The sequence below is a fragment of the Xenopus tropicalis genome, chromosome 2 (genome assembly GCF_000004195.4).
Source record: "Xenopus tropicalis strain Nigerian chromosome 2, UCB_Xtro_10.0, whole genome shotgun sequence".
Taxonomy (NCBI): Eukaryota; Metazoa; Chordata; class Amphibia; order Anura; family Pipidae; genus Xenopus; species Xenopus tropicalis.
This window is the reverse complement of record NC_030678.2, coordinates 142,859,399-142,871,934: the sequence shown is the minus strand read 5'-3', so window position 1 is coordinate 142,871,934 and position 12,536 is coordinate 142,859,399. Positions and strand designations below refer to the sequence as shown.

Genomic DNA, 12,536 nt, shown 5'->3' with positions numbered 1-12,536 from the left:
ATTAAAATGAAGTGTATGGGAGATAGATGTAATTCGGATCATTTTGTATATCAGGTACTGTATTTGTGACCTTTGTGTAGACACAGTATTCTACTACTTGGTTCCCAAAAAGACCCCTGCAGGTATATTTCTTGTGTATGAGACTATCTATGTTTCCCTTGTTATTACAATCAGTGCTGCTATTTTTGAAAATAATACAAACTTAGGCAGGTTTTAGGCATCAAGATTTTTATTTTTGGGGGGAAAAATACAATCTCCGCAAAAAAAATGTGATCACAATCAGCGCAAAGATTGATAAATGCCCCATGGTGCTTTGTACAACATAGTTGCTTTGTACAACATAGTTTCTGAGCTTAGTGGTAAATGTTCCCCTGGCTGTGAGTATGACACAAAAGACCATGTAAGGTACTGATAGAAATCTGGGCTCTTCTCTGTGTTCCGTGGGTTGCACACTTCTTCCTGCTCACAAAGGAAATGGGCTGGAATGAATAGGGTAAATGTAGCCAAAGGGTTAAAAGCCTCCAGCTATTAAGGGAATAACCTCTTTACAAATAACTGGTGCCAGGTCAGTAGAAATATATACTGAAAATCAGAGAATGCACAGAGGGATTTGCTGATCAAATGCCTATCATTTAGATGCCCTGATACACACTGAAGTGTTGCACACACTGTCCCCAGGCAGATTGTAGAGCACCACAAGACGTCAGTGAACATCTAAATAAAGGGCATTATGTGCAACTCCCTGTGTGAATCCTCTGCTTACTGTTATGTGTGTGTGTCTATATTTACTTATAAATAGATTTATTCATCTATTTACATATACATGCACGCAAATGCACATTTAACAGCAAACGATGGTTGTTATTGTGTTGTGTTCCTTCCTAGCGCTCTATTAATAACTGGGGATGAAGTGATCTTTATGTTGTATTCCAAAGGGATTCACATAGGAAAAGTTAGACCGCCCGAGTCGCATTGGAATATTTCTCTCTGACGTGAAAGTATTATAATACATATGTGTTTCTCTCTGCAGATCTGCGGTTTGCAGCTGACGCCAACTTGTGATTTCGAAGCTGATTGTTTACATCAGGAAATGCATTTCAATCAGATAAATAAATATTGATTTAATGGGTAAGCATTTTCCACTTTAGCATTAACACACGGTTATTGTGCACTCCTTGTTCCCATCTAATAACTGTGGTTGGGAGTTATTGGGAGGAAAGATAGCTGTATTCAATTGAACCACTAAGGGGTTTTTTTTGTGGGTAGACGAATGCTTAGAATATACCAGTGCATTTATTCATCTCTAAAATGAGGGCTAGCTATGAACCCATTAACTAGGACCTCTTTCCTTAATACAAGTCAGTTCAAGGTGACGTTTTATATAGCTAAACCCCTAAGGATCACTGTTCCATGGGAATTAGTCATGATGTTAAAGTTTAGCTGTACAAAGGGAAGCTGGTAAATGCTGCATATCATGGACAATTGCAATTTATTTCTATAGTGCAATGACCATGTGATCCAGTGGGAGGCCATGTAGGCATGAAGCTGAGAGATTTAACTACAACTAATGAATGACAAGTATCCCATGCCTCTAGTATGTTCTAATCAGATATAGTTAGGGGTATTTCACCTTACAACATTAATGCCATAGTCAAAATATAGTATTGTTACATTTTTAACCATTGAGATATCAGAACTAAACTACAGGTAGCCATACACCTGAAGATCTGCTATATCAAGCTGATCCGATCATTTGGCTCTTGGGATAACAATCTGATCATAATGGATGCCAATACAAGCTGTTGGGAGAGGACTGCATCAAAGATCATCTCCTGCCAGATAGATATCTGACCAATTTTCAGAGAGAAAGATTAGGAAGGCCCATACACAGGCAATTAAGCTGCCATGTTGGTTTGAATCAGCAACTTTAATCTGCCCGTGTTGGTCAGCTTCATTTTGTGACATTTATCAAAGCTTATGACCTTTTGCCTTGTGTATTTACATTGAATGAAATCCCCACTGTTTTTTTTCTCATAACTGTATAATTATGGCAGGAACTGTATCACCCACGTTATTATTTATAGATAGGATATTTGAAGTATATGAGATATTAGATATTCAATCACTTTGCATGAAATGGGCATTTTAACACTCCTAACACAAGCACACCATTCTTGTGTCTTCTCATCATCTAATTATACTTATTTAACCTTTCTTTTTTCAAATCCTTGGTCATCAGTCCAGAGTTTTTGGGACAATGCAATAATAACCATTAACAGGAAAAATATCCACATTTGTAAAGAATTTTTCCTTTGTACAATTTTTTCTTTGTGCCCATTTTGTAGAAACTGCAATGTGACATCCGCTAGTAGAAAATAGTTTACAACAACAAAAAGGGACACCTTCAAAAAGGTCTTTAATGCTATGCACGTTTAAATTATCCATGTAATTAGTCTATTGAAGGATTGTAAAGCGTAATTGTTTTTGTTTGTTCTTAATTTCCCTACATTTCCCCACTGGGGTTCTAACACAAAGCTACTTTTTTTGTCCATATTGGGAAAACTTTTACCGTTGTTGTGCACTTGATTTAAATTCAAATTTCCTAGCCGGTGTGAAAGTGATTCCATTTCATTTATTGCAGTCTTTGTGGCTCATTTTTGTGGCTCCTTGTTCCTTACATCAGTGTCAGATCCTGGGTTCAGTATAACGATTTCCTTGTTAATTGTGAGATATGTTGCTCAAATTTCTATTCATTTGGCCTTTTACAAAAATGTTTAAGTGTAAAATGTTTTTAAAATGTATAAACAAAAGAACCTCCAAATATTTGGGCAGCATTTTACACTTCAGGTCTGCTGAAGTGTCTGCTATTTTCGTTATTAGCCGGAACTGAAATGACTGGATTGTTGTGTTATATTGTAGGCATTGGTACTGTCATGTCTTGTTAGTAACAAACAGATCTATTGACATTTGCTTTTTTTTTTTAATCTGTCAGCTCTCTTGAAGATGCACTGGACACCGGAGCATGCCCAGCCCCTGAACCAGTGGCCAGAGCAGCACCTTGATGTCTCATCTACCACCTCGTCTCCAGCTCACAAATCAGATGTATTTCACAACAGCAGGCAAAGGTTAAATTATGCTTGGGCCAATGATGATATATCTGCACTGACTGCCTCTAATCTCTTGAAGAGATATGCAGAGAAATACTCTGGGGTCCTGGACTCACCATATGAGCGTTCTACGCTAAATTCCTACACAGATGGAGCCTTTGGCCCGGTTAATGGACAAAAGGGGGACATTGAGACTTGGCAGATGTCACACGGGTCTGAGAATTCTTATACAGTGAACTCCATACATGATAGCTTGGCTGGCTCTAAATCAGGCAATGGTCCAGTTGGACTGGCTAGCCCAACGGTAGCATCTGGTAACCTTCCTGACCCCATTTACCCAGGTAGTACATGTGCAGGGCCAAACTCAACAGGTGGTCTTGTGGCTCCCCAAGATTATACCTCAACCTACAGTGGCACCTACCTTCCATCAGGCTACTGCAGTCAACCAAACTCAGCACTTCCACCTACCCATCCCGCATCTCTTCACAGCTCAGGACTTCAGCCAGCACATGCATCACCAGCTCTGGTTCATGGATACAGCTCTTCAGGCTCATTATACAACTACAGCTCAAGTGGTTACCCAGCTCAGCCTGCCATTGGTCCTGGATATGGTGGAATGCATCCAACTCATCCTTCAGGTTATTTGCCATCTGGTATTGCTGCTCCTACACCTCTTCCACCGCATACCACATCATCAAGGCCCCCGATGGTCCCTGGTTATGCTTACCAAAGTTCTACATTAACACCATTGTCAGTCCCTCCTCTTAGCACAGAAACTGCGAATTCCTTGAAAAGAAAAGCTTTTGACATGACAGCAGCAGAAGAAAGCGAGGGCAGGTATAGAAAGTACAGCTATGAGCAACCAAAGTCTACCTCAGATGCTTCATTTCCAATATCTGATAGTGTTCCAAATGATTGCAGAGGCAATGGCTTCAGTCGCAATGGAGAAACACAACAGGTGGCCTTTAAATCTGGAAAGCGCCAAGTAGAAGAAGAGCAAGTAGGAAAATATAACAGCCAATCAATGAAAGTAATGATCTCACCAACATTTAATGAAGAAAGACCATTGAGATCTAGCGAAACATTTGGAAAATTCACCCCCACAGTACTAAATGGTGAGCATAGAGGTAATGAGCCAGGCCATGTTTTTGCACAGAGAATGCAAGTTCCAGGGATAAAACAGACAATGTTTTGCAATTCTTCAGAAGATCGTATAAAAAACATGGATCCTCTAATCCTGGAGCTTGTTAATAATGAAATTGTTGACTGTGCCCCCCCTGTGCAGTGGACAGATATTGCTGGCCATGCATCCGTGAAGGCTGTGATTGAAGAAGAATTGGTATGGCCTATCTTGAGGCCCGGTGCCTACACAGGAACTAACAGGCCACCAAAAAGTATCTTGTTATTTGGTCCTTCGGGGGCAGGGAAAACACTGCTGAGTAGGTGCATTGCCACTCAGCTTGGGTCAACGTTGCTTAAACTCAACAGCACTGTTCTTCTTTCCAAGTGGAAGAATGAAAGTGAAAAAATCTTGGAGACTGTGCTGTACATGGCAAGCTGTCACCAGCCTACTGTTGTTTTCATTAGTGAAATTGACCTACTCCTTTCTGTTCACGTTAATGAGGAAAATACACATTTGAGCAATCTTAAATCTCAGCTTATTTCCTTCTTAGATAACATAGCTACCTCATCTGATGATAACATCATTTTCATTGGGACTTCCCAAATGCCCGATGATATTGATGAAGATGCACACCACAGGTTTGCAAAGAAATTTTACATTTCGCCTCCAGATAGCCTAGCCAGGAGGCAGATCCTCCATCACACCTTGGCCCAACAAAACTACTGCCTTAGTGAAAGGGAAATGGCATTGCTTGTCCAACACACAGAGGGCTATTCAGGCAATGAGCTGATTCAGCTTTGTCAGCAGGCCGGAGCCAATCATCTTCACAGTATTTCAGGACAGCTACAGCCAACATCCTACAAAGACTTTGAAGGAGCATTTTGTAAACTCCGAGCCAGTACCTCTCAGAAGCAACTGGACTTGTACGTGGAATGGAATAAAATGTACGGTTCAAGACACTAACAGTCAAATGACTCTGATGGAACAATATGACTCTACACTGGTGTTGTTTTAGTTGTGTGTGCGTGTGTGAGACCTCTGCCTGGAAACAGGTTCACAACATGTTTTTGTTTCTCTACCATAAAAATCCTAACATGACAGCCGGATGTCAAGTAACGGGCATCTTTTTACATCTGTGTATATATGTATACATATATGTATAGATATATCCGCTCTGTTAAATGTTATGCAGAGGAAAAAAACTTTTGAAAGGTGATTTTTTTTTTTCTACACATTTCAAAATCTGTCAAAGTAGCTCTATACTGTTCTCAGGATACCTTCTATTTATCGCCAAATATTGGCAGTACCAATGTGATTTCACAAAGAGGTGTTTGGATGTTCTGCAAATATGTTGTTAAGGTCTTCTTTCCACTGGGTGACCTTAATTGCTGGTTTACATCAAACATGATTTTATTAAGCAGCCCCTTCATGGCAATTTGGGGAACCATATTACTCTTAGTATCATTTAGGTGACCAGGCACCAACACAACATGGAAACATGAGGCTCAAGATCCAACAACTAAGAAGGGATGGAAAGAGAAGTACACTGCTAACTAATTTTAGGGTTTGTTTGTTTTTTCTTCATTTTTTTTTCTGTTTTTTTATTGTGTAGTCTTTTTATGTTCTAAATACTCAGGAAATATTTACCTCCAAAGGAATGTGTCTATTGAACTCAACATTCTCATGAAGATCACAGAGTTAGAGACCGCAAAAAAAAAAAGTACTTGAAATGATTGCAAGAATTTAACGTTGAATGTATTGTAAATGCTCTCACTCACACTATCAGGAACACAAAGATCCCACAAAGTCGGTTTTATTTTATTTTTTTATACGTTGTTATTGTAGTGTTGAATTTTCAAACATGTTAATTGCACGGTAGGTTGACATACTTTCAGTACCACTTTTTGGATGTTCTTGTAATTCTGTTTTGAATGGAAGTCCTGAGAAGTATTATTTTATTGTCTCGCCAGGACCTGGCCTCCTATGGCAAAGCCTTTCTTTTTCTTTTTTTTTTTTTGTAAGACAAAAAAACCATAGGGGATTTGACAGCTCAGTCTTTGTTTACAACTGGGATTTGCTGTTGTGCCGTTTTATAGCTTTTATTGACCATATCTCACAATGTGCCACTACTTTCCTTGGGCTTTATTTTACTGGGATTGATAGGGAGCAATATACATTTGGACCTACTTATGATTAGACAGTACAGGTATAAATGATCCCTTTAGTACTGCTTGGCAAAACTTTATTCAGTTTATCAGTATTAACACATCACCAATCTAGAATTCAGGTATGTTATACCCCAGTTGAGTTCTGGTTGCAGATATTGCTACCAACTACTAAGGGGCCATGACTCTAACATGCCAAGTCTAGGTGATCATTTATAATAAGAAAGGTAGGAGATAACCTTTTAATTCTTCCAGATGTTGCCACCTAGCAATACTTCTGCTGGGTACGGCCTCTCAAAGCCTTTTAATTAATAAACTATTGCTTTAAAACGAAATCTGCGTCTTGCCATATAAGATGCAAACTGACAGAATGACCAAAGAACTCTTTAAAGTCTGAATCAAAAGATGATATACCAAAGTTTCGTAGGAATACAGGGGCTGATTTACTAATGATGGGCAGTCGCTTCCATGTTTGGTTAGATAACAGCACAGTGGTTACCTACCAATGTGTAAAGGGTCTGGTACTTTGCACTAGTCCGTGAGAATAGGGCTGCCCGAACAGATGCATCTGGGGTCCTAGCAATGTCTTTTTTTATTGGCTTGTGGCAGGAGCAAACAAACTGCATTCTGGGAAACAGCTCTTGAACATGCACAATCTTAGTAAATGAGCCCCCCAGTGTTCTTTTTTGCACTGGAGTAGATACAATGAAAGCCAAAGGATAGTATGTCCCAAACTAATAAAGGGTTGATAGTACCTACAGCTTGTCCTGTAACATGTTCCAGGCCACTTCGGTACTCAGACAGTTACATTTCCCAACTTTAGAGGTGATGCATCTCTCCTAAATTGTTTACTCATTTTTCAGAGGCTTCTCGCTCTGTTAATGCTTTATTTTTCTGTGTAAATACATTTTCTCTTTAAACCAAAGTTTGTTAAGGAATATGATTTGAAAACATTGTGATAGAAATTTCTAATAGTTTTAATGTACATATATAATCCCTTTCCCCCTTTCCTCTTGTACGATTAGGAGAAAAAAAAAACAATTTAAAATATGTAATGCTTGTATTTTCATTGACTCAAACCAAAGATACTGTACAAGTTGAAGCAGTCTGCCTATAGCATATGTAAAGGTTATTCCTAATGCCGCAGTTTTCTGATTGTATTGTTTGTAAATACAGCTCATCACATGCCTACACAGTGCCAAAATGAGGTTGGTTCCATCGGTTTTTCACCGATTTTCTTTATGATGTTGCTCAATGCTCATAGTTCCCAACACTGGTTTTATAAGATCTGGCTAGAACATGTTCCGATCTGCCTTACCACTGACTTCCTCTACTTTGGCCATTTTCTGATAGGTTACACCCATCTCCGGCCAAGTCCAGAGTCTCTGTAGTTGTGCTGTGACCTAACAGGTCCCTTGTGCCCAGCTGGTTTGGGAAACTTTTAGAACCACTGCTAAATCATTCTCTTACTATTCCATGAATTCTGGGGATAGAGAGGGCCACTGCCTCCAGCATCAGAGGGGCCCATTGTGAGGATAACATAGATAAACATTCAAAGGGTGCATTATTTATATATAAACACTTGGATCCCCTGATTCTTTTATTCCTCCTCCATCAGATGTGATTCCCCCTTTTCTTTCTTGAGTTGGCTCTGCAAAATTTATTTAAGTGTATAAACAGATGTAATGAATATAACAAAACAACTAGTTAATTATTATTATTATTTTTTTAAGCAACTCTTCAGAAGTAGCAACCCTGTGTTTTTTCTCCATTGGGTTTTCCCATAAATCTGTGAACAGCAGCAGGCCCGTGACTATTAAATTGAATGTAATTCTCTAATTGAGAGGCCTGAGCTTTGCATTTAGGGCCAGGAAATGAATGCATCATGCAGCAGAAGTCTCTATTGGCAGAAACAAGGCTTATCTTGCAATGAAACACAAGCTTTCTGTTTGACTCCAAGCAGTTTGTGTGAGAAGCAAAGCACTTCCCAACAATACTGTCTTTGTCAGTGTAATGGTTTCCAACTGTTTGTGGCTAACACTGCTAAAATTGTTATAGGCTATCTCCCTTCCTTTAATTCTCCTTGCCATTAGCTAAACAATGGCACCTTGTTTGTTTTCTATATTGCTACCATCTTATAGAGAAATTCCATCTATAATTAGGCTTGCTTTAGTTTCCCTTCATTTGTGAGTGTGAGTGCAAGGGATACTGCGTGCACAGCACATTCCTTTTCTGCTTATTTGCATTTATTCCTATTGACAGCTGCCATGTTGTGTGCCTGAGCTGAGGCATTACCCCCTAGACACCAACATCATTAGCTCATCTAATGGCCATAAAAAAACTGTACTGATCTGACTGGTGTTCCATGCGCCCATAACCTGATACATGATACATGCATTAACCCTTCTTACCAAGTAGCAGATATTTTCCAGCATAGTATTAACAAGATTTTACACCTGTGTGAAAGCATACTTTGAAAAGGAAAGTTCATCTTAAAGGGGTGGTTTGCCTTTATGCCAGCCTTTAGTTTGTTATAGAATGGCCTGTTTTTAGCAACTTTTCAGTTGCTCATAATTTTTTCTATTTTATAGTTTTGGAATTATTTGCCTTCCTCTTCTGGTTCAAGCTTTCAAAAAGGGTGCCACTGACCCCAGCAAACATTGCTATATGAGGCTATGATTGTATTGTTATTATTACTTTTTATTGCTTATCTTTCTATTTAGGCCCTCCTCCATTCATATTCCTCTGTATCTCTAAACCACTGGCTGGATGCTAGCTTAAATTGGACCCTAGCGACTATTTAGCTGCTGAAATTCCATACTGGAGAACTACTGAGAGATAATTAAAAAAAAACACAAATAATAAGAAAGGAAGACCACTTGCAAACTGTCTTAGAATACATCATACTAAAAATGAATTTAAAGGTGAACGACCCCGTTAAAATAAACATTCAAGACTATGGCACACAGCATTTTGTCACTTAGGTGATTAATAGCTCCGAGAGCTGGTGACAAAGCACAATATTGACATCAATGGCAATCGCCTGGAAGCATGAATGCACTCACAGGTCTGGACAATTACCATTAAAAAAAATAAGAAGCGATTGCACGCGTTTTGTAGCTGTCTGTGGGGCAACAATAGGCTGTGTGCCATAGCCCTCAGTATGTAACAGTGTTATTCAGTAACAATATACTTTCCCCAGGGCAATAATGCATCTGTAAGAAATGCATGGTGCCAAAGGGTTAATACATATCCATGTTTTTATTTTAAAACTTCATTTGTTGTTATAAAAATGATAACATTTCATGTGCAGTGATCACCACCCTTGTCACAGGAGTGAATGGAAATTGCTTTTAAACCGCTGAAACACTGCCTTCTCTCTAACTGCCATTTACTAGTGTACACTTGTCACAGCTCTGTACAGTTGTGTATGTGGAGAAGAGTGGTATAGTAACAGATGTATATTTGTACAATGTATTCATCCTTTGGTATAGGAACAATGACAGAGTTAGCTAGAGATTCCTATTAAAACTCTGCATTGGGGGTTGTATGATATTCTGGTAAAGAATTACTGCGATCGCAATGTCTAATTTCTGTTGGGTACTGTTTGGCTCTACATGGAGAATGCCAATGCCGATTATCTACCACACTTCTAGCACAATAAGATATGAAATCCAGCAAGCAGCCATTTTTTTAGTTGTGACGCACAGAGCTTGTACTCAGAAATAACTGGGCTATTACTGTTTCCTATTATGTCTCATTACATTGTGAAATATAAACAGGTCTTGTAATAAATGATCCCGTATGTCTTTATTGCCGAATTGTTCTTTGCTTTCTGTTACAGGAGGGATGATATGAGTCGCTAGGGCGATCCGTGCACCCCTTCCCAGCTTTATTGTGCACTCACGGAGCACTGCCCTCCTGGTGCCAAGTGGGGATGCTTTGTGCGCACTTTGAACTTGATTTATTAGGAGCCATTAATCATTTGCTGATGTCTCAGAGCAATTGAAATGTAATGGAGTCTTCTGTTTTTTCAAAGCCTTTAAAGTCTGATGTACAAAATATTGATGCCATCCCTGACAGTGATGAGACATGCAGCATTGGAAGAGACTGATACAGTATGCATATGGGCAATCCCAAGCACAAACAGATAGCAATCTCAAGAACAGCTTATGGCTGAATCTGTTTATCGAGCCTTGTTATTGCCGAAGGCTTAATAAATAACTAATTTCAGCAATTTATTTGGTGTGTTGATCAACGTTTGTTCTTGGGATTGATACACTGTGATGTGGCCATCCTCTGTGTGTGACAATATGCCATAAGCAATGCCGCAGATAGAGAAGTATAATGCAGTTTCATTTTCTCATTACTTTCTATTGTAAATTTCAAGCTTAACATGCACCCCATGCCCTGAGGCCATTCACATGACTGGGTCACACCACTGGACTGGCAACCCTTTATAAAGCCAGTACAGAAACCATTGTTACTATACCAGAGAATGTCTCAGCTTACTGCTGCAGCAAAATGAAATCGTAAATAAGAATTATAGTCAACACAGCATATTATTAAATAACCACCCTTAGAGCAAATAAATTGTAGCACAGGAAGTTGAGTCCTTGAAGTGGGGGAACTATAATAATAAGCAAGCGCAATTAACTTCTCTGTATTGTCTACAATACCAAAGATAGCCTTGCTGCTCAATATGGTTAATAATTTGTATTAAATTGTTTGCCTTTCATTCAGCTTTTAGTATGGTGTAGACAGCAACATTTTGAGACAGTCAGCAATTGGTCTTAATTTTTCAGTTGTTTATGGACTATTTTTGTTTTTGTTATGACGCTCTCAGGCTGTTATCTGTTTGCTACGGGTTCATTAACAACTGTGAAAAAGTTTTACAATCGGTATGAAAGATGAATGGAATAGAGCTGAAAAGAATGACAAGTAATAAAAAAGTAATAAAACTAAGTATGTTAATATGTGAGTCCTGATAACCACGTAGCATTTTCAGTTGCAGTCTGGATAGGAGGCAGATTAGTAAAACCAATAAATCAAAAACTAGGCAAAATCATTTATGCAGAGCGAATGAGAAGTTGCTTAGAATAGGTCCATCAATACCATACCCAAAGCTAATGTAAAGCTGAAATTCCCCTGTAACAGTATACCTTTTTGTTTATACATGCTCATTTTGTGCATTTCTTTGCCGCAGGTCTTGTAACCCATAGCAACCATTTAAATGTTTGTTTCTAAACAGCAGATCAGCAAATATTGCCTGCTAAATGGTTGCTATAGGTTGGTAGAACTGGAGGAAACTCATAAATTGACACCCTTCAGGGAATGGGCATTTTTCCCCCCAGCACCAGCAGGGACTTTCAGGAGAAAAACAATGTGAAAAGTACTAAGACATATATTGTGCCACAATTATTTGATCATAAACATCAGGCCTCCAACCTGCAGTTGTCTGGCTGCTGTTGAACTACAATGCAGGGTGCTGACTGTCGCATACACACAGGGTGCTTTCCGTTTTCACTATTAGCCTGAGCACACACTAAAGTGCATAGGTCCCATCATTTAGATGACAAAAAACTTGCTTTTGGTACCCTGGTGGTTTTATCATGACATATGCACAGCTGTATCAGCTCTTCTCTGCTCACATGGATTTCCTTTGTCCTACAGCGAATTGGATGTCAGTTTTCCAAAAAGTGGTACTGTATTCATAGGAGATTCTCATCTGGAACCATTTCTACCTCATTCTGCAAAGTATTTTACATGAAGTATTTATTTCATGTCTTTTTAATGTTGGGATGCTCTTGAGCTGTAATGGTCTACCTCAAAAATACTGTATTTAAAAAAAGAAAGTATTGCGCAGTATTAAAGAGATTATGTGAACTTCATGCCTGGTGACTTTTTTTTCCCTTTACATATCTTGTTCTATTTGATTTCATGTTTCCATATATAATTATACAATTCTTAAAGGGGAACTCCACCCAAACACACCTTAAGCTTTTGAAAAGTAAACATAATTTCAAGCCACTTTGTAATATATATCATTTTAAACATATGCAGCCTTTTCATGCTTTTTAATGTAATAATATGGTTTGGAACAGTTACCTAAGCCCGGCCAGATGTTCTCCTGCTGATCTG

The 12,536-nt window shown here is 38.8% G+C and overlaps 1 protein-coding gene across 1 annotated transcript in view; it reads left to right on the top strand.

Moving 5' to 3' along the window:
• The window catches only part of fignl2 (fidgetin like2), a 62,263-nt gene extending 49,977 nt beyond the window's left edge, over positions 1-12,286 (top strand). The window contains exons 2-3 of the mRNA XM_004911907.3: positions 1,031-1,128; positions 2,993-12,286. Coding sequence (XP_004911964.1) covers positions 1,125-1,128; positions 2,993-5,193 — 2,205 coding nt within the window. The 5' untranslated portion in view covers positions 1,031-1,124 and the 3' untranslated portion in view covers positions 5,194-12,286. The remainder of the gene's footprint in view (positions 1-1,030; positions 1,129-2,992) is intronic.
• The last annotated feature ends 250 nt before the right edge of the window (positions 12,287-12,536 follow it).